The 21,617-nt window shown below is 42.3% G+C and overlaps 2 protein-coding genes and 1 long non-coding RNA gene across 6 annotated transcripts in view; 2 read left to right on the top strand and 1 right to left on the bottom strand.

The window, feature by feature from the left end:
• GOLGA3 (golgin A3) overlaps nt 1-15,801 on the top strand; it is a 27,643-nt gene extending 11,842 nt beyond the window's left edge. For 3 of the 4 annotated variants that reach the window (XM_085238812.1, XM_085238811.1, XM_085238810.1), the window contains 15 exons: nt 201-362; nt 809-1,177; nt 2,360-2,437; nt 3,316-3,579; nt 4,083-4,177; nt 4,951-5,167; nt 5,575-5,718; nt 6,291-6,488; nt 6,998-7,114; nt 7,541-7,680; nt 8,470-8,602; nt 8,806-8,928; nt 9,319-9,483; nt 10,369-10,523; nt 11,524-15,801. In XM_085238812.1, the coding sequence (XP_085094938.1) occupies nt 201-362; nt 809-1,177; nt 2,360-2,437; nt 3,316-3,579; nt 4,083-4,177; nt 4,951-5,167; nt 5,575-5,718; nt 6,291-6,488; nt 6,998-7,114; nt 7,541-7,680; nt 8,470-8,602; nt 8,806-8,928; nt 9,319-9,483; nt 10,369-10,523; nt 11,524-11,731 (2,568 nt within the window). In that variant the 3' untranslated portion in view covers nt 11,732-15,801. The remainder of the gene's footprint in view (nt 1-200; nt 363-808; nt 1,178-2,359; nt 2,438-3,315; nt 3,580-4,082; nt 4,178-4,950; nt 5,168-5,574; nt 5,719-6,290; nt 6,489-6,997; nt 7,115-7,540; nt 7,681-8,469; nt 8,603-8,805; nt 8,929-9,318; nt 9,484-10,368; nt 10,524-11,523) is intronic. The other variant, XR_014887088.1, reaches the window with a different exon arrangement.
• LOC146543161 (uncharacterized) overlaps nt 1-17,434 on the bottom strand; it is a 19,401-nt gene extending 1,967 nt beyond the window's left edge. The window contains exons 1-2 of the long non-coding RNA XR_014887089.1: nt 17,218-17,434; nt 5,667-5,767 (exon numbers count right to left, since the gene is read on the bottom strand). This is a non-coding gene — a long non-coding RNA (uncharacterized LOC146543161). The remainder of the gene's footprint in view (nt 1-5,666; nt 5,768-17,217) is intronic.
• ANKLE2 (ankyrin repeat and LEM domain containing 2) overlaps nt 16,586-21,617 on the top strand; it is a 17,719-nt gene continuing 12,687 nt past the window's right edge. The window contains exons 1-2 of the mRNA XM_085238813.1: nt 16,586-16,851; nt 20,871-21,347. Of these exons, the coding sequence (XP_085094939.1) occupies nt 16,605-16,851; nt 20,871-21,347 (724 nt within the window). The 5' untranslated portion in view covers nt 16,586-16,604. The remainder of the gene's footprint in view (nt 16,852-20,870; nt 21,348-21,617) is intronic.

Below are 21,617 nucleotides of genomic sequence, written 5' to 3'. Positions count from 1 at the left end.
TGTCTTATGTACGTTAGTGGTTGACTTCAGTAAAGATCTACTGGTGTGTAGGGCAGACATCAAAATGTTTGCTTGTCTCTTTCATCGAGAAATGTTCTTGATGATTTATCCTTTTCCTTTTTATTCTCCCAACAGAGCATGTGCACACAGCCCCTACCCATTGAAATTATAAATGCTGACTCCTGCTTTCTTCTGTGCAGGCTGACATGTTGGACCAAGAAGCTGCCTTCATGCAGATCCAAGAGGCTAAAACCATGGTGGAAGAAGACTTGCAGAGAAAACTAGAGGAGTTTGAGGATGAGAAAGAACAGCTTCAGAAAATGGCTGACTCTGCAGCAACACTGGAGCAAGAGCTGGATCAGGTAGGCTGTTAGACAACTTCCCAAAGATTGCAAAGGAGACAGCACTTGGCTGTTGGCTGATAAGACAATAGTAAGTAATTACTGAGCTCTGAACTTTTGTAAATCTTCTGAAAGATTTCTGCAAAAATGAAATCCATGTGAAAATTGCTCTGCCTCGGATGAGAAGCTTTCATTCTCCTTTTTTAAAATCATCTCAATAAGAGTACCTTTTTGAAATTTCAGAACTGTTCTCTTAGAAGTTGCTTTTGCTAGTGAATTCAATATGTAATTATTCCAAATATGGACAAGAAGCATAGCTCAATGTCCAAAGTTGTTAGGCAGTCAAGATCTCCTGTTATTTTCTCCTAGAAGTTCAATGGTAGTTACAATATTTTGTTTTTACTGCAGTGCATTCTCAAATACAACATTCATTTTGTATTAACTTAATCTTAAAATACTTTTCTCAGGTCAAACTGACTTTGCATCAGAGAGATTTGCAGCTTGAATCTTTACAGCAAGAGCACCTAGATTTGATGAAACAATTCACCGTGACCCAAGAGATGTTGCATACCAAAGAGCAGACCCTGGATGACCTGCAAACTCAGTATGATGAACTGAAGGCCAGATTAGAAGAGTTCCAAAGTGATGCTACTTCTAAAGACGACATGATACAGTACTTGCAAAATGAGAAGATTGTCTTGGAAGTAGCTCTGCAGACAGCAAAAGCAAGCCAAGAGCAACTTGATGAAGGAACAAAACGCCTTGGAGAAGATACAGAAGTAACATCAGAAATCTTGGAACAATTGAGGCAAGAGATGGCAATCAAGTCAAGCCAGGTAATAAATCCCTAAAAGTGTCTTTATTAAACACAGCTGTTGCAATTCAGTATTGCCACAGGCACGTGACGTTGCCAGTTACATAGCAGGAGATTTGTATAGGCAGGTTCATCTATGTCATCTATGGTTTCAACATTCAGCTAATTGGGAATGTTTTAATAATTCTGTTATATTTCTCTGTTGGAAGGCTGATGCTTTATATTTTGTTATGACATTAGAATGTTTACTGTTTCATTCTACTTGGTATCTATGTGGCTTTATGCATTTTCTTTATATGAGATGGGAAGCTAAAGTTAGTTGATTCTGTTCTGTGCATCTTTCTGAAATATAAGTCTTAAAAAAAAAAAATTGAGTACAGACCACATGAAAATAACTTTCTGATGTGCTTTTTTTTTTTTTTTTTTTTTTTTTTGACACCATCAAACATCTCCCATAGGCAGTAATTTAGTCATGTTTAACTGAGCCTTTGTCTTGTAACAGTACAGAAGGGTTGGGTTTGGATATTGCTGTATACCAGCCAAGGCTTTTTTCTAGGCACTGAGCTGGTTAACAAGATAAAGTCTAATGCAAATCCTTACTCTTTTTGTGCCTGCTTTAAAGTATTGTGACCCTTCCCTTTGCACCTTAGTGTCATAATCATATACGTTCTCTATCTTTTATGGCATCCAAGCTCCACGTGAAAGCTCCATGAAGAGCTTGCTTATTGAATACAGCTTATGATGAGTTCCTGGTAATCCGTAGAGGTTTCTTTTGAAGAGAGCAATGGAACTTGTTAGTATTACCAGTAGAAGCATAAAATAGCTGTGGGTGCACATATAATGAGAGTTGCTTTTTTTTTTTTTTTCCCATTCAAAGAACCAGCTGCTTTCTTCAGTAGATCATGTATGTGTGAGCTGATGCTGTATGGATACCATGTATATAGATTAATGGCACAAACTAAAATCTTAATGTCAGAATAAGGGGCCCCTGTTTACTACATGGTTCGTTATAAGATGTAAATTTATTTCTGTATAAAATGCTGGGTTATCTAATAGTGTCGTTGACATACCTAGTCACAAACAGGATCCTCATTAGATTAGGCAGTATGTTCAACCATAGTAGAAGGTACTGTCAGTGCTTGAAGTAATGTAGACTATGTGGTATGGCATGTGAAGCAACATCTTTTGTTTTTTGTTCTGGCAGGTAGAAAATCTTCAACAGGAAAATGGCAGCCTTAAAAAACAGGTTCAAAAAGTGAAGGAACAGTTCTTACAGCAGAAGGTAAACAAAAGCAAGTTATTTCAGAGAATTAGAAACAAAGAACAGATTTTTACAGTGTAGGTACTTCTGAGGGCTTTTGTGAGGAAGCTGGAATCAATTTTCAGTAGCAAATACAAATAACTTTGTGACACAATGTATGGTTTGTGTATTCTGTACAGCTGAATTTTTATCTGCAGTTAAGATAAAAGTAGATCCACCAATCAATTCATGCTTTCATAGCACTTTAGGAACTTTGCCAAATGGTCCATCATATAACATTTCTCTGGCTTGCTGATATCAAGTTTGCTTTTGCAAAAGCACTCGGGAAAATCTTCAAGTATCATCATTTTCTTGCATCTTTGAAAAGTGGTTGCTACTTGAGTTTCATTCTGAATAGCTTTAAAATAGTAATTTGATATGCTATTGATTTAGGAAAAATATATGTATTATGGCACCACTGACCTACTTTTTATCCTACTGCCAGCAGTTGTTGTAGCTTGTTTGGCTTAGCTTTGAGAAGGTTGTTTAAACTGTGGGCTGCAAACAAATCCCCTTCTCATGTCAACAGTTTTTCATTGTGCACATGTAATAGTTTTCTACAATTAGTTTAGTTTTTAAAAAGTAGCGTGTAAGAAGTTCTATAAAGAATATGAAGACAAGTGTACCTTATTGCTATTAACAGTCTTCCCTTAGTTTTTAATGAACTGCTGATATTATTTGATTATTTGATACCTGGGCTTGCATAAGTCTCTGAACTTGCATGAATATGTTACAGGAGATGATGTTGGTCTGTATTATTTGATAATGCCCCCACAAAACTGGAATAACAGCAGTAAATACTTAACAGTAAATTACAGCTTTATAGATTTTAGAGTTACAGGGGTGATCTTTTCCTCAAGGTAATGGTGGAAGCTTATAGAAGAGATGCCAGTTCTAAGGACCAGCTGATTAGTGAGCTGAAAGCTACAAAGAAGCGACTGGACTCGGAAATGAAAGAGTTAAAACGAGAACTACTACAAATTCAAGTAGAAAAACAGTCACTTGAATCTGAACACTCGAAACTACAGAAGGAAGTGACTGAGGTTCGCCAGCAGATGGTGGAAATAGAAAATCATCTTCAGTCCGTGCAGAAAGAACGAGATGAAATGGAAACACGCCTACAGGTATGGGAGCTGCTAAGCTTTGGACACTGAGGGAGTGTTACATACAGGATATGTTGTTGTTTCCTGGCAATATTCTGGCAACAAACAGAGTGGCTACCTGCAAGTTAAGGTTCTTGATTACCTACTTAATGCTGTATGTGTGGGTGTGCATATGCCTTCCACAAATCAGTAATTAATATCTCCTGCAAGTCAGTAGGGAGGAGGGTGCTACAGGAGTGGCAGAGAGGTGACGTGGAAGCAGTTAACCTGCTCTCAAAGTGAGTGCAGTCTGAGAGGGAAGACCAAAGCAGAGCTCTGTGCATACATGTTATCATGGCAGCCACAGAGGAATTCATTTAAAAAGAAATGCCAAGGAGTTGGAAAGAAGACAGAGAACCTTGAAATAGCTTTTTTTTTTTTTTTCTACTGTTTCTATTTAGAGTTGAAAATAATTTTGAAACTTTACATATTTCCTTGTAATTCAACATAAAGCAAATATGTATTTTTTCTCCTTCCCTATCAAGTCTCTGCAGTTTGATAAGGAGCAAATGGCATCTCTTGCTGAGGCAAATCAGACATTAAAACTGCAAGTAGAACAAATGCAAGAAGAAGCAAAGAAGTAAGTCTGTTCTTTTAGTACAGACAAAAGAATATGATGTTTGTTTTTGTGAACACCTTTCTAACAGAAAGACTTTTCCTATTCCTTAGTCTTATTTGGGAAAATGTTGATTGCGTGCTAAGCAGGAGTTGCAGCTTCTCTGATTCACTCATGGTTTTTATCCAAAGATATATGCCATGCAGCATGTATATTATGTCAACATAGTAAAACATGTTAACTGGAGTTAACATTAAGTTAATCCTAGTTTTCCTTCAGTGTCTTATAGCCCCAACTGGCTAGAATGATGGCTTTAATGAGAACAAGTTTGGGTTTGTTTGTTTTTTATTTTTACCAGTAATCATAGAAGAAAACTTCTTACAAAACATATCAAAGATCTCAGATTGGATGACACATTAAACTGAATTCTTACTCTAAATTCAGTGTATGTTACATACTTCAGTATGAAGATTCTGGTTTCTTAATTGCTCTCAGAATTCTTAATCATTGCCTTGCAAGGAGCCAAAAATCATACCTTAGGAACCTGATGGCTTTTTCTGAGATGAATGGGTTGGGGTTAGGGGAGAGAAGTGGGCATTGTTTGCCTTAACTACAGCAAGGCTTTGGTGCTGTCTCCTGTGGGATCCTTACAGCTCAGCTGTAGCTATAAGTGGACTGTATGTAGATTTTATTTAATTATTTAACTTTGCATTTGAACCACGTTAAAAATTAATCCTTCAACGGTGTTTTCAGGCAAATCTTGTCTTAACCTTGTTTTGTTTATGCTTTCACTCTAGGGCCATTACTGAGCAGAAACAGAAAATGAAGCGTCTAGGGTCAGATCTGACAAGTGCTCAGAAGGAGATGAAAGCAAAGCATAAAGCCTATGAGAATGCAGTCAGCATTCTGAGTCGGCGACTGCAGGAATCCCTCACTGCAAAGGAGTCTGCTGAAGCAGAGCTGAGCAAGCTAAAAGCACAGATCACTGATGGTGGAAGCAACCAGATTGCTCAAGTATACAGATGTCTTTAACACTGTTAATACAAAGATGGCACTGCTACAATATTAAATATGTCAGAATATTGTTTTACACTGAAGTGATGAAAATACTTGGAATATAGAGCTAGATAAGAACCTTGTATCAATGTTCTAAATACTTGGAATTTCCTTAATTACATTTGAGAGAGATGATTTGGCAAGCTTTGTTTTTTTTATATTTCATCCATATTTTTCTGATTACTGATTGCAACTGATTAAAAAAGTCTTAGCATGTGAAGATTTTCCAAAATAGTAAAGCTCTGAGCAAGACCTTTAAATTGAGCACTAGCAGCTCATTTAATATTTGATAGTAGAATAAACTTCTTAACAATTGCCTCTGCAGTTGAATGATGCAATAATCTGCCTTATCCTTTTGTCTTTAGGAAAGGATTCAAGCCCTGGAGACAGAATTGCAAGCTGTTAGAAGCAGTAAGTTGATGCTGGAAAAAGAGCTGCAAGAAGTGATTTCACTTACCAGCCAGGAGCTTGAGGAATACAGAGAGAAAGTGCTGGAACTTGAGGATGAGGTGATTGTACTGCCACTTTCCCATCTGTCATGCAATTCAGGCAAAGTACCTAGAGGAAAAGAGAAATTTTAGTACTGTAATTTTATTTCAACAGTGCAGAAAATCTGAACCTTATGTGGGAAATGCTGTGTTAGTGGCACTTGTCAGTTGTGCTGCCCTGTACTGGCTCTTCATGGTTTTATGAATCATTTTAGCATAGAGGAAAAGAAGAGAGAAGGGTAGTTCCTTTATTGTTACCAGTGTGTGGTCACAAGGCAGTGATTGTGCATTGAATCACTGTCTTTTGGGAGTCATGGATGCTCAGCGAGTTTTGAAGCGCAGGATGGTAATGGTCAGTCCAAAAAAATCAACTATTTTTTTTCTGCATCTGAGCAGTACTCAGAGATTCAGCTGTCTAGCAAGCATCCTAGTCTTCCAAAATAATAAAAAACTCCCCAACTACTATGTAACTGTGCCTATTTTGAACTATATATTAAGAAAAACCTGTGAAAGCAGAGAAACTTAATGACTTCATTTTTTTGAGGTAGTAATCTGGAACTATTTGTGTATTTTGGATTTCTCTTTGACTGTAGCTTCAGGAGTCTCGAGGGTTCAGGAGGAAGATAAAACGTTTAGAAGAGATTAACAAGAAGTTGGCCCTTGAACTGGAACACGAACGTGGAAAACTCACAGGCCTTAGTCAGTCTAATGCTGCTTTGCGAGAGCACAACAATGTTCTAGAAACAGCGTTAGCAAAAAGAGAAGCAGATTTGGTCCAACTGAATCTACAGGTATTTGACTTTTGGCTTAATATCTTAAGAAAGGAACTGGCTGATATTTCTGATAACAAGATGTAGAGGTCGTCACTTGATGCAAGGTTGGCACATTTTCTTCAGCTCCAGATCTCCTGTGTGTTGCATAACAGCAGTAGCATGAGACTCAACAACAGATGAAAAGTGAGATCTGGCGCTAGGCAGAGCTGCTGGTGGGAGGTGGAATAAATCATGCAGAAAAACTTGCAGTAGTGAAAGTTTGACTCATTTAAGACTGGATCTTGATGTGCAAGCTGTGTCACATAAGGATTCGCTGAGATGAACATCGATTTGTATTCCAGTAGTAATGTATTCCTGGGATATAAACAAATGGGAATATTGACAAAGAATTGCCTGTAAGATGCTACCATTTAACCTGAAGAGCAGAGGGAAGTTTTGCAGTTGCTGCATTGGCTAGTGTTCATATTTACCACTGATCTTCCAGTGAGTGTATTTGAAACGTGCATTTGTTTTTGGATGTGATGCAGGTTCAGGCAGTCCTAAAGCGGAAGGAGGAAGAGGACCAGCAAATGCAACAACTTATTCAAGCTTTACAGGCTTCCTTGGAGAAAGAAAAGTCAAAAGTTAAAGACCTTAAGGAGCAGGTAATAAGTCTTCTTTTCTTTTATTCATTTAAAAGATGATTTAAATGTAAAGTATTTGGGCAGTGGCTTTACAGAAAATGTATGTTTTACAATGTAGTGCTACCAGTAGGATCTCCATTGTAATGGATGATAGTTGAAAGATCAGTTGATGTCTTTTCTGTTATGCCCTGTTTGTTAGCCATGCTCTGTGACTACCGAGAAAATTCCATTGTAATTTGCAATGTGAGGAGCATATCCTGAAGCGAGGATGCTTCACTACAACACTAACAGTGTTTTGTAAACAAAAATAATAAGTATTAGCAGCAAATTAATACTGCTGCACAACTTTCTTCTTGTTTTGTTTTGTACTCCCTTGGCCTACATCCCTGTATGATTCTCCTGCTGTGACAGAGCAAAGAAAATGGCATCTTTTTTTTTTTCTTGCAGGTTGCAGCAGCCAAAGCAGATGCAGCACACAACCGCCGTCACTACAGAGCTGCTGCCCTGGAGCTCAATGAGGTCAAGAAAGAGCTACATGCCAAAGAACTGCTTGTCCAAGCCCTTCAGGCTGAAGTGGACAAACTGCAGTAAGTGTGCTGTAGTAAATGCCTAAGTTCTGAGAGTACAGGAAATAAAAGAAGCCTTCTGAAAAACACCTATCTCAGTGAAATTTGATTTCGCTGCCCTGGAGTGGATTATGCTGAAATGTGCCCTAGCTGGGCTTGATTATAGAATGTACAGTTGGATGCTAGGCATGTATTTGCATGTCTCAGTCTCTTGGTGATTAAATTGGATTTGAAGTGGGCTGTATGTAGGTTTCACCATCATCCCTTTTTTTTTTTTTTTTTTTTCCCCACTTCCAACCTGGATTTTTACTATTTCTTGTTAGTAAAAGTTAGCAAGTAAAATATACATTGTTCTCCTCTCTTCATAGCTCTGAAGAATTACATAGAGGATGAATTTGAGGGTTGAATATATTCCACAATATATTGAAATTCAGTTTGTTTTGTTGTATAGAGCATATGTTCTTAAACTGTAAGAAACTATGAGACCTACGTGAGAATGGATCGAAGGCTAACTCTGTTCTTCCTAGAACAAAAGCAAATTTACTGACAGGTTTTTTTTTTGTTTACATAAGCTGTTGTTTGTAAGCAGACCAGTGTTCATGGAATACAGATTTTTTTTGTGGTACTTAAAATAGTTACGCATCTGTCACTGGTGACTTAACTCTTGCTGTGACTGTGCTGGCAAAGACTGCAGAGCTATAAGCAGGTGCCAGTGCTGTCGTGTCATTTGTGATTACATAGCTGACACAATGAAGTACTTGGGCAGAGTGAGTAACTGCTGTGTGTGTTTCTGTTAATCCTGCTGCTTAGGGTGGAGGATGAGAAGCATTCCCAGGAAGTATCACAGTTTCAGCAAGAGCTGGCAGAAGCTAGATCTCAGCTCCAACTTCTGCAGAAAAGGCTGGATGAAAAGCTTAGTGAGCAGCCTTTAGTAAGCCAAGAGGTAAAAGCTGCACGCTTACTGTGTTTGTCCTTATTTATGATGTGTTGTGTGATTTCTTTTGTCCTTGTTCAGCAATTTTTAATAGTTTGGTTTCGGAGGTTTTCTTAGAGACAGGAAGGATTCGCGAGACTTAGGTAAGAATACTTTAGATTTTGTGATTCATTGGATGCATACAGAATGCTAAAGGTACTTATTTCTGTTAGGTGGAAGATCTCAAGTGGGAAGTAGTACAAAAAGAAAGAGAAATTGAAACACTTAAGCAGCAGTTGGATATGAGTGAGCAGCGCAGCCATAAGGAGCTGGAAGGGATGCAAGTTGTCCTGCAGGTATTTCATCTAGCGAGTGGAGATTCTGATGGGTAACTGGTATTGGTGTAGGGGGATAACTAAAAAAGTACTTTATAGTTTAAAATCATACTTGCACTAATTATTTGAATAGATGTAAATTTATTAAAAAAAAAATCATTGTGTTTTTCAGCTTTTCTTCTTAATTACACTGGGCTATTAGCTTCTTGTTTTATTACAGAAAATAGATTATTGACTTTTTATTTTATTTCTGGATTTCTGCCGAGGTTAATTAGATTCATATCGCGCTGTTACGTTTTGCTACTTTTTCTAGTTTCCCCTGGAAACTGAATAAGGTGGTGAAGGCATTAGTTGGCTGGGCTTCTATACCTTTTTCATGCATCATGTTCATTTCCTTATTTTGCTATTTAGAATATCAAGACTGAGTTGGAAATGGTGAGGGAAGATCTGTCGGTGACTCAAAAGGATAAGTTTATGCTGCAGGCTAAAGTGAGTGAACTGAAGAACAGCATGAAGTCACTGCTGCAGCAGAACCAGCAACTGAAGATGGACCTGAAGCACGGCAAGATGAAGAAGGTATTTGAGCAGAAGGAATATGTAGTAGTGCCATTAGATTACAGTACTGGAAAATACTCTGCTGCAAAGAAACTTGGTGAAAATTCCTAACTGAAATGCCTGTCTGTATACAGACTTAATGATGTTCTGAGATTGAAATAAAAAATACAGCAACATTTCCAGGCAAAAACATCTTGCCCGATCTTGATTTCACATCTTTTTCCTTAGAAATCTTTGTGTTTAGCATATTATCTTACATTTCCATTTAACTCATTATAATAAAGCAAAAGAGAAAGTGCTTAAATAATGATTAGTGGGCAAGTATTTAGATAATATTTTCTTAATGCTAATATGTCTGTCTTCTCCATTCTGGTCCCATCTAGTTTTTAATCCTTTCAGAGTTTCAGAAGCTAACTATTAATAGTTCTTTGGTCTCTTGCACTTATTTTCTCTCAGGTGATAAGGGAGTTTCATATAGAACTTCTCTGTTTCATTCTTTTAGACATCTGTCTTTATATTTCATCCTGCAGGTCTTAGGATATCCAGAAGGATTTCTTTGATTATACATAACTGTTGTTGGTTTTTTGTTTTTTCTTCTTCCCTGAATTGTTCTCTTTAACTATACTGAAATAATGTCATTAATTTTTGTTTTGAAAACGGAAGTAAATTGCATTGAATCCCTATTGTTGTATTTCTTTCATAGGGTGATTTCTTGAGTAGGCCTGCATGCTTTCTGTTTACTTATGAGTATGGCTAAAAGTTGACTTTAGGTTAGGAACTTACACTTGTGACCCATGAGAAGCATGTTGGTGTTATGTACCAACAGTGTGAGGCTTCATTTGGTACAAGTGAAGTGGATGAAATGGATTAATTTATTTCTGACTATTCTTTTTTCCCTTTAACCAGAGGAAAGGAGAGAACAATTCTTCAAATCCTGTGACTCCAGTCAAGATTCCGGACTGCCCGGTGCCTGCTGCCTTGCTGGAAGAACTGTTAAAACCATCAACAGCTGTGAGCAAGGAGCCTTTAAAAAATCTGAACAGCTGTCTCCGGCAATTGAAGTATGACCTGGTTTTAAAACTGTATTAAATATTCTTTTTAAATGTTTCCAAGAAACCAGCTGCCAACTAAAGGGGGGAAAAAAAAAGGAGTTGTGAAATGAATTATTTTCCTCTTATTAGGACTGTATTTAGGACAGTAGGATGTTCTGTTTGTTGTAAGTATTTGCTTATATGGCAGTGGAATAAGGAAAGAACAAGCAGACAAAATGTTCATCCTAAATTTCTCAGTACCCAAATAGATACGCTGCAGAACAAACCAGAAACAGCTATTTTTAGTTGCTCTTGCTAGTGGAGAAGCTGGTGTTTGTTTCTTCTCACTATCAGCAGGGTTGCTTGTGATAAGAGCCCAAGCAATGAATTAATGGATCTCTACAGTGGACTTTTATTCTGCCAAGTGTATGTTTTTGTGTCTGCCCTCACAAGGATGTACACAAAGTTCTGAGGAGGAAAGCTCCAACCTCAGGAATTTGGGCTTAATGTGAGAACTGAGATACTAATACTACCTTGCTGCTGTTTTAGGGGAGTGAGCCTGCAGTATCTGTGCAGTCAATCTGTATTACCAGACTTGTCCTTATACAAAGCTGGTGTCTGAATACAAGTCACAGCGTGTTTGTTTATTTTTCTCTGATGCTTTCCTCACTTCTACCTCCCTGTTGTCTTCAATATCTGCAAGGCAGCCACGTCTATCAGGTTGCAGATGCTGAGTGCCTTTCCTGAGGAAATGGTGCTGCATCTTGCTGGCAGCAAGTATGTGCATTAAAGGAGTTGCTGCATTGTTGGCACTTACTTTTGGATTAAGTGTATTGTATTTGTTTTTCTCTTAAATTACAGATGGTTTCTAAGTTTTGTTTAGACCTCTTTCTAGTGTATACAGCTCTAGCTTAGATAGTGTTGAAGTAGGTATCAGAAACCAGAAAATCAATTCAGTTGTCTTTCATTTAGTTGTTAGCTTTCTGCTTGATAATATTTGCTCTTTTTTTGTTCCCAAAACTTTCAAAAGGCAAGAAATGGACAGTCTTCAGCGTCAGATGGAGGAACACACCATTACAGTGCATGAATCAATGTCTTCATGGACTCAGATTGAGGAGCAGCTAATGGACTTCACCTCCACTAGTCCTGCAACTGCTTCAGAGCAGCAGGAGCGACCTGCTTTGGTTGAAAAGAAACAGAATTGCGATGTTAGCGACAAGGAAGCTTTGACACTATAACCTCCTCAGCAGTTGTCTTTCTTCCTATTGCTTTAAGTGTGTAAACAAATCTTTATCAGAATTATTTATTTATTTCACTTTTAAAATGGTCTTCAGAATTTTGCTTTTGCCTGTAGAATTAAAGGGCACGGTTTTGAGAAGTCAGCATAATAGTAAGTGCAGAATGTGCTGTTCTAAGGGTTTGTTTGAAACCTTACTGTAATGAAACTTTATTGTAATAATTCTACCAAACTGGGGACTGCCGAGTGAGAAATCTGGCTTGTTTTTGGGTTTAATGAGAGGTTAAGTTGAAGACTTGCATTGAGCCCCAGAAGAGCATCTGCTTCCAGGTCTGCATTTGTTTAATCTGGGTAAATTTGTTAGCAGATGACAGTTGATTATGCTTCATCTGTTTTTTGTTCTGTTTAGTTCTTTTTTTCTTTGGGTTGAGGTCAGATTGTTGTTTTTTCTCCCTTTGTGGGCTGTGTCCAGAGCACAGAAAAAAAGAGAAGTCCTGCTCATGTTCAGCTGCAGGCAGTGGTTGAAAAATGGCTACTCCTACTGGAACATTATCCTTCCCCACACCTATAATCTCCTTAAATTTGAGATTACAGGTGTCTGAATTTAAAAATTTAAAAAAAAAAAAAAAAAAAAAAGAAGCATTTGAAGCCCTTTCTAGTTATAAAGATGACAGAACTTTGGCAGTTTTGCCTGGGATGTTTTCTTAAATGTCACAGTTTCTCTCTTACAGTTGCAGGCCAGTAGGGAGCTTTGCTTCACTGCACAAACACTTCTTGCACCTTTTTAGTTCGACTTTTGAAGTAGACATCCTTGATTAAAGGTATGCTTGTAATATATATTTATATATATAAAAGATAAAAATCATAATTTTCTGTTTTAATATGCTTCTATACAGTAAGTCAAGGCTGACATGAGGTTGTTTGTTTTTTTTTTTTGTTGTCTGTTACTCTCTTTGTTATATTATTACATTTTAAGCTTGCTGGGTTTTAACTTACTGTCAAATGGCTTAGGGAAGTTAGCCCCCAAAGCCAGAGCTTCTAGATATATAATTATTTTACTTTGAAAGACAGAATTATAATGGCTATAAAATTATTATTTCTATTATGTTTTCAACACACTTCACCCCCTCCCCCTTGCATCCTCTATTATAAGGCCTCCACTGTGAGAAAGTGGTGGCACTGTGATGCCTTAGCTAGGTTATTAAAGCAGTCCTCCTTTGGTCTCGTGGGCCTGCGTGGCTCAGAGTGCAATGATAAACCCCTCATTCAAAAACTGTTGCAGAGGTACTGCTTCATCCGGTGTCCTGAGGCACAGATAAGAATGTATGGGATGTTCTTTGGAAGATTGAGTGGCAGCTTGTGCCAGCATGGGTTTGTCTTTGAAACAGACAGAAAACAGGTCAATTGTATCCACTGTAGGCTGGTATGAAAAATGAATCTAACAAGTGCAAGGAGACTAATCAGCTATTTAAAAAAAAAAAAAAAAAGCATCTCTTCAAGTAACTTTTTCATAATTAGCTATAGCAGTGTTTGGAGAAGTTTCCCTGTCAGTTGTCCAGCTTGTTTATTTTTCTCAAGAGGAAGTAGCTTCTTGGAGGAGGCTTCTTTTGGATGGGTTTGGGTGTTTTGAGAGGAGACCATTGAAGTTTGCTTCAGATAAGTCAAAACTGGATGAGGGGTGGGGTTGGGTAGGGGTAACGATGTTTATCCAGCTTTGGAGCTCATAATTACCTATTGAAGCTCAAATCTACTTGAGCACTCAGTACTTAGCATTTATACTGAATGACATTGTGCCCCTTGCTTAGCTCCTGGATTTTAACATGCATTTTGTGGAGTCAGAGTCAAGTGATGCTAAAAGCCAAGGTTTTCAAGTTAGCAAAGGGAGAAATGCCTTAGTGTAACATGAGGTGCCCAACATACAGAGTTACTGACAAATTTAAAGAAAAGCCAGAAGCTTTACTGACTAGCTTAAACATGTTGATGTCTGCAAACCTCTGCAGTCCACTTTGCAGAGTCAGTGGTACTGATTATCTCGCTGCTGTCATGTTCTTGAAATTGCCTGTATATTAAGCTCTAAGAAGAAAAAAATATGCAGTGTTGTTAAATAACAAAATCAAATCTACATAGTAATATATTCAGTACAAAAAGTTATCGAATGTTGAGGATTTTAAATAAAATAACACTTGTGCAGGGTTAACGTTGGTGTTCATTTTGGTGAATATGTTGCCTACAGTTAATCCATTATGTTTTAATCTCTGAAGTTTGCCAACAGTTGTATAGATTAAGCTTTTATCTGATCTCAGAGAAGCCAGAATTGTAAGAAACCTTCATAGGTCTTGTCTGAAAAATGTCTGTTCTTCTTTTTGTATCAGTACTGCATTCTGTCTTCGGTGCAGCACTGTGTTTTTGCACTAGCTCCTTATGAAGACAGCTGAGTTGGTACAGTCAGGTAGTCTTAGATATGTATTTTTCTTTTTAAAGATGAAGGAGTTGAGAAATTCTGAGATTGGATTTCTGCATTGATCGACCTGTCTCTCTCTAAAAGTTCCTGGGCACTAGTTATTTTATTTTCACCGTGTGGTTTTCTATAGACACAAGCACCATGCCATTTGTTTCGTTGCAGATCAGAGAGAAGGTCTTTGGGTCCAAATCTGGTGTGGTCCTAAGTGCTGAAGTCAGAGGAGTCACTAGAAAGCCTTCTAGAAGGGGCACTCAGCATGTGACAAAAGAAAAGCCTTTTCTTTCAAGCTTATCAGCTATGTATCTTAATTATCCAGAGAAATAGTTGCTGCTTAATTAAGAGGCCTCGCCCTGAGGCTGAACACGCTCTCTCTACAAGAGGCAGAGGTCTCTTGCTGTCTGGGCAGTAAACAGAGCAGTTACTGGAATGAGAAGTGGGTCCCCTCTGCATGTCTGAGAACTGTCAAATGTATCAGAAGAGCGTCAGTGCCTCATTGACATTGGTGTGCTTTTAGAAATTGGAGAACATTATTTCAAAGGGTTTTTTTGCTTTCTCAAGTATTAGAGGGGAATGTATTTTCCTTGTCTGTTTTTCAGCAGTTGCTACCCACTGAACAGGCTTGATGATGGGGCAGAAATGTTGCTGTAAAGTAAGAATGTTTCCCAGATGTTGAAAGTTGTTAAAGGCTGTACTGTTGGTTTCCAAATGCTGTTGGTTTTTGGAGGCTCTGGAAAAAACTACATTAAAACAACAACTAAGAAAAACCTGCAACAAAAGAAGTGTTAGTTACTGTCTGTGACTTTGCTGAACACTGTAATGCTCCATCCTGTCGTCTTCCAGCTATCTTGGAAATACTCATGCACTGTACAGGGGCCAGCTGAGCCCTGCAGCCACTGATGCAGTAGAGGATCCGATCCCACGCTGTTCATTCAGGCAATATCCTACTGCATCTATGGCATTGTCACAGGCACAAAGAGCAGAGAATTACCCAGAATGAATGTTGGAGTGCTAGTATTATCATGGATTACCTTTACCTCCTTAGGGGAGTGAAATGCAGCAGCACGAGTGTGGTTGTGACAACATCAGATGTGCACTGGGCACACACAGTGCTATCAGTACCAAATTACCTCGGGGCTGACAAGTTTGCTACTGGTGATGCACAGCTCATCACGTATGTTCCAATAACTCTGACAGGGAGGTGTGAGCACTTTGTGTGACCTGCTGTGATCAGAGCCTTGATTACTGACACCAGTCCAAATCAGTGATGCTCGTTAGCTGTCAGTCTGGTCACAGAAGTCTCCCACTGCTGCATAACACTTCAGGCTGAGAGCAGAGCAGCCTGATTTCCAGTACGGATGCACAGATCCCTGGAGGAGATAAAGGTATTCTCAATGTTATAAAAGCAGCATTATGTTTTACACACGATGCTCGTTCATGTAATATCTGCATAGGCTGGGTGTGTAAAGATGGGAGTCGGTCATTTTGTGTTGTGAAGGGATAACCCAGGGATGGAGGAGTTACGCAATCAATCACACAAAGCATGTCGGTTATAAAATAATGTGCATAGGAATTCCTCTAAAAGTTTTGTGCAATAAACTATTTTTGGTAAAGGGCTCCATGCTGTTTTTATTTATAAGGAGAAACCACTCTCTCTTAATTTTGACAATTTATTTAGAATTCAGAACGTGCTGTATAGCCAATTTTTTAAAAAGATATTTTGAAAGAGTTCGTCATTGTCTTCGTTCTTACCTTTTTTTCCCCCGCTGATTTTTTACTACAGCTGCAGGCGCCGGTCCCGCTATGCCCGGAGAGCAGCGCTGCGAGCGGAGCGACCGGGCGCCGAGCCGCCGGCAGCTGCAGCTCACCGAGCGGGAGAGCGGAGCGCGGCGCGGAGCTCCGCCAGCAGGGGGCGCCGGCGGCCCCGTGAGGGCTGTGTGGAGCGGCGACGTTTTTCAGAGGGAAAGGCCTCCCCGCGGCGAGCTCCGGGCGATCCCCGCTGCGCTCGGCGCCACCCGCGGGGCCCCGCTACCCTTCAGGTGCCGAACTCCCGTTTTACACTAGACTTCCGCTCGGCGGGCCGGCTGCGGGAGCGCCGAAGGCCGCGGGGATCGGCGCCGGTGGAGCGGAGCCCACGGCGCGGCGCTCCGTCCGGAAGCAAACGCGGAGGTGAGCGGCGGGGCCGCGAGACGGGCAGCACCGCGCGGAGCTCTGCGGCCGCACCGCTTCGCGCGCGGCGGGAACGCACGGACGGCGGCTCTCCCGCCATGCCACGCGGCCGCGTTGCCGCGCGACGGGCGCTGCGGCGCTGTATGGCGCGGCGCGGGGCGGGGCGGAGGGCCGGAAGCCGGGAGGCCGCCGAGGTACCGTGCCCGGAGGCCGGCGTCTGCGCGCGGCGGGCGGGCCGGGCCGGGGCATGGAGCGCTGGGCCGGGGCGGCCGGCGGCGGTGGCGGCGGCGGCTGGGGCTCGCTGTGGGACGGCGGCTGGGGCCGCTGGCCGGCCTGGGAGCTGCTGGCCGCCTGCGCGCTGATCGGCGCGGTGGGCTGGCTGCTGCGGCTGCTGGACGGGAGGACGGGCGGGCGCGGGGCGCCGCCGGAGGGCCTCCGTTGCCCGACCCCGCGCGGCGAGGCGGAGAGAGCGCGGCGCGGCGGGAGCCGACCAGGTGAGAGCGGCGGGACGGCGGGACGGCCTTGCGCGGGCCGGCCGCGCTGGGGCTCGCCCGATCGGCTGCCCTCCGTCACGGGCGGCGCCCCGCTGGCCCGGCACAACTCGGGTCGCTCCTCGCGTCTCGCACTGCGTCCTCTCGGCGCCGCCTTTCCCGCACCTCGTTCCCGGTTCGTCCGCGTCCGCCGCGCGGGGCGGGACCGGCAGGCGAGCGGCCGCAGGCGGTGCGCTGAGCTCCGGCCGCTCCGCAGCGCTGCGTCCTCCCGGCCGGCCGGGCGTGTCCCGAAGCCGGGCTGGGGGAAAACGCGGATATTCGTGTGTGCGGTGCTGCACGGCGCCGCGATTGCGCTGCTCGATTGCTGACCGTTTTGATAAGCGGGACGGCAGAGCCGTGTTGCTGTCCTCAGGTGCTGATGGCTCGTTCTGTCCCGGTATCATCTTAATTTCTGGAAGCGGATCCTGTTGTTTCGCGTTGATGCCGCGAGTAAAGAGAAACGCGTTTTTGCCCCGCTGTGCTTTGTTAGGCAGAGCCTCCGAAGGGCGGTGGCGGCTCCGCTGGGTGCGGGGCGGGGCGGCCCTGCAGGATCGGGGGGGCGAGGGGGGTGCAGCTGCCTGCAGTGCCTGAAGGCGCTGAGCACCGCCGGGCTCGGGTCATCCCCGCTGCCATCCGCGGCAGCGTAATTGCCTTAAAACAGACGGGTGTGTGGGGTTGCAAGGCACGCTTCTGATTTGGATGGGTAAAAATAGGTGGTGACTTCAAAAATTAATACGTTGTCATCAGTTTCATGGGTGTTCTGTTGCGTTTTTAAGTGAACTTGAGGATTCTTAAAAATAAACCGTATTTTTTTTTTTGAAAGAGTATGAATTGCACAACAAAACGGCTGCAGTGTGGAAGGCTGAGTATCCGTGTGGTCCATCATCCTGTTGATTAAAAAAGTTGGTCTCTGGTGCTCGAATAAATGAACTGCTGTGGGGCATTGTGGGCAGTGGTGCTCCAAGGAAGTTGCCCGTTGATTCCCAGCAGGGAAATGCATTGCTGTGAGACATGCAGGCAGCTCCGCTGGGTGCCATCTCCGGCCGTTGGGTGACAGAGCCATCCACAGACCTGACCTCTGCAGCGCTGTCTGTGCTCACGGCCGTAACCCGAGGGCTGTTTGCTCTCCTGGCTGCCTGCTTTGTCACGTCCCTTTTGGATTTGGTTGTGTGCAGTCTGCAGCATGTGAAATGGACATATGAAATTAGTACTTTTTCTTCTGCTGCTGCTGATGAATTCTAGGCAGTAACCCAACTAGAACATAAGATACCAGAAAAATTGGTCCTGTACTGTATTTTTTGCTGAACCACACGCCGGGAGAAGGGTTTTGTGTGCCTGCACATGTTGTGTCCATGGTTATACAGGTTCCTGTGTCTGCTCTCATGCAGTATTTGGAATGGCCCTGCTGGTTCTGAACCCTGAAACAGGAGCATTTCCTGAATTAATTCTTCAGGCTTTATATAACATTATCTTAAATTATTTTCATTGAGATGTTTCTACCATAAACTCTCCTGCTCTAAGTTTTTACCATTATTGTGGTTTTGCAGTCAATCTCAAAAAGAAAACTATCAATCAGAATAGCAATTTCTAATACTCTCTTATGTGACTTCGTGGCTTTATCCCTTAATTAAAAGACAGTAGCATAAAACTACCAAAAGAAACCTCAAAATACTTGAAGATTAAGTGTCAAACAAAAATGAGAAGGTGTGTCAGGTGTGTGGGCTCAGCCGTGGGCAGGCAGGTGATGGCAGGAGGGCAGGTGGCTCCGGAGCTGCTGAGGAGGGGGAATGCTGTGGGGCTATTTCCTGAAGCTGCCCTGCTCTCACTTCCCATGCTTCCACTGCGCTTCTACTGCATGTTGGTGAAAGAACCTGCGACTGAGGCAGTGCTCTAAGCACACGTTTAAAATCAGACATTAAAAGAAAACACTGTGCACAGAAGACAGCACACACTCATACACACGTACACATACGTAGACACATAACTCTACCTGCCAAGCTGTGCTACTTGGAATCGATCTGAGCTTTGGCACTAGTGCTGTTTTCATGCTATTTCCTAGTTTCAGAAGCATAATAGCTTTGAATTCAAACTCTGGTAGGATTTTGCTTGGCTATGTTCACGGTTGCAAAAAGTTGGGCAGGCTGCATTTTTTTTATATTAAAAGGTTCTTTACCAACTAAATCTTGGACAACTTAATATGCAAAGTAGTCAGGTACAGTTTGTGGGTATTTTTTGTGATAAGATTGCAGGCAATATATGTGGAAAAAAAGAAGTGGTGGCTGTGCAGTTGTGTGAGAAAGGTGAGATTTTGGAATTTCTTCTGAGCTGGAATGGTGGCAGAAGGAGGGCTCAGCTGTTGGGATGCAGTCCCTGCAGTGCTGCAGCCCGCTCTGTTCTGTGCAGTGCTGCAGGCTCAGCCCTGCGTTGGTTTCCCAGAGGGCCTCGCACGTCTTGGTGCATCTTCTGGTTGATGCTGATGGCTGCTTGCAACACTGCTGCTAAAGCAGGGGAGCACTTGAGCCGATGAGGTGTTTCACACACCGCGTTCAAACACCACCTAATGGCTTTAAACAGGGAGAGGGGAGATTTAAACTAGATATTAGGGAGAAATTCTTTACTGTGCAGTTGGTGAGACACTGGAACAGGTTGCCCAGAGAGGCTGTGTAGATGCCTCCACCTGGAAGCATTGAAGGCCAGGCTGGATGGGGCTGTGAGCGACCTGCACTACAGGGAGGTGTCCCTGCATATAGCAAGGGGTTGGAAATAGGTGATCTTACAGGTCTCTTCCAACTCAAACCGTTTTATGATTGTAGAAAATCCTTTGCTTTGAATAGAAGGGGACAGTCCTTGCTGACCTGTATCTCTGTGTGCAAGTACAACCATTTCAATAACATTTTTACTTTGTCTTGTGAAGCAGTAGCTTGCTTGAATTGGTCCTAAGGATGCTGTGAGTGCCAGCACGGAGCATGGCCTGGTGGGGCAGTGAGCGAAGGCCAGCACTGCGAGGGCTGTGGCTGTGTAGCATCTCGGTCCTAAAGCTGTCACTGCTAACATTGTGCAGCAGGAGGAAGGCACAGCTCTTCTGGTTGTGTGGATTTAGTATCTAACGAAGTAACATTGCAGCTTCTTATGTTATTGAGCTCTCTGAACCCTCTATTTTTAGTTGTGTTTTTTTAGGGTCAGAGGTTTTTCATGGCAGGGAGTTGTGTTGGCATCGTGGTGTTTTCAGTGTCTTTGCTGCTTGTGCAGAAGCTGCGAGTGTGTGGATAACATGGAGGGAGGTGAACAGGAGCACTGAGTGTCACACTGGAAAGAAGGATTTCCCAGTGGAAATTGAGAAATTTTTACATTTCTGCTCTATGTTAGGGAGGGAAACGTGGAAAGGTCAGCTGCTCCTCTCTCCTGACTGTTTGATCACAGAACAGGAGCTGGGAAAAACCAAGTTGTGTCAATAGTTCCAGCCTTGAGTCATTGCCAGAGGCAGTGCCCTGGCTGCTGCCTCACACGTGTGTTATGTTTTTCAGCGAGAAATTCTTCCTGCAATAGAGACAGAGCCATGCTCCAGCTGTAGGGGCTGTCTAACCAGAACTGTACTGCAGCCATGTGGCCTTCTGCCCCATTTTATGCACAGCTTGTTGGTTTCTTGATAGGAGTCAAATAATATCTGTCATCAATTTTCAGACATAGATGTTCTGGGTTAAATTTTCACAATGAAAGTCCTAATGAAACTTAAAAGGAGCAAAAGAGAACAAAATGTATGTTGTAAATACTTTGAGGTAGGCACAAGAGGAAGAAGAAACAGTGTAAGTCTGATGGCTTAAATGCTATTAATGAGTTGGAAAACATTTTGCCTTCTCTGTATCTGCCTTAATCTCATCAGAGTCAGAAAAATTGTTAAGAGACACTTTTTTTCTTTGGTTTAATACAGCATTAAAATAATAGGAAAAAGACTTTGCAATTAATCTCATCTTTTTCTCCTCCAGGTCAGATAACGATGGATGCGATCTTATCCCGCTTGAAGCAACTCAGCCCTGATGAGCTTAGAGAAGAAGTTGTAAGAGCAGGACTGAAGTGTGGGCCTGTCACCTCGACTACCAGGTTTATCTTTGAGAAGAAATTGGCTCAGTTTTTATTGGAGCAGCAAGGAACGTTGGAAGAAGAAGGGTCTGCGTGGTCAGAGGGGGCTGCTGGGAGCGACCCGTCCGATGGCACACACACAGCTTTGAAAAGTGCTGCAGCGAATCACAACCATCATGGAAGTGTGTCTGAAGAGGTCGACTTTGGGTACTGTGTCGGGCTGAACCCTCCAGAAGAAGAAGCTGTGGCACACGTGAACTGTTCGGCTCCTGCCTGTGGGGCAGGACATGTAGGCTCACAAGGCAGCGCTCAGACACCACCCAGAGATCCACCGCTATACTACGGCGTTTGCCCCGTCTATGATGACATACTGGCAAGAAATGGTAAGTAGCATCTGTGTGCTCCTCAAATCTGCTCAAATCCAGTACGTGCTTCTCGTATCAGGTACTATAAGGAAATACTCTTTTCTCAGCAGTGCTTTCCATAGCATTCGGTTGCACATCAGTTGTAGTATAGGCAGGTGGAAACCAAGTGTGGGCAAAAAACGTTTGCAAAGCATGAATGCAAATGATTTCAAGTGATCAAAATTGTTATGACTCCATCTTTTTTCTTCTTTGAGAAAGGGAGAGAGAAAACTAGTAGTAGCAGCCTTG

This window comes from Meleagris gallopavo, chromosome 17, assembly GCF_905368555.1.
Source record: "Meleagris gallopavo chromosome 17, MGAL_WU_HG_1.1, whole genome shotgun sequence".
Lineage (NCBI taxonomy): Eukaryota > Metazoa > Chordata > Aves > Galliformes > Phasianidae > Meleagris > Meleagris gallopavo.
The sequence above is the reverse complement of the archived record's forward strand: the minus strand, read 5'-3'. Positions and strand labels throughout refer to the sequence as shown.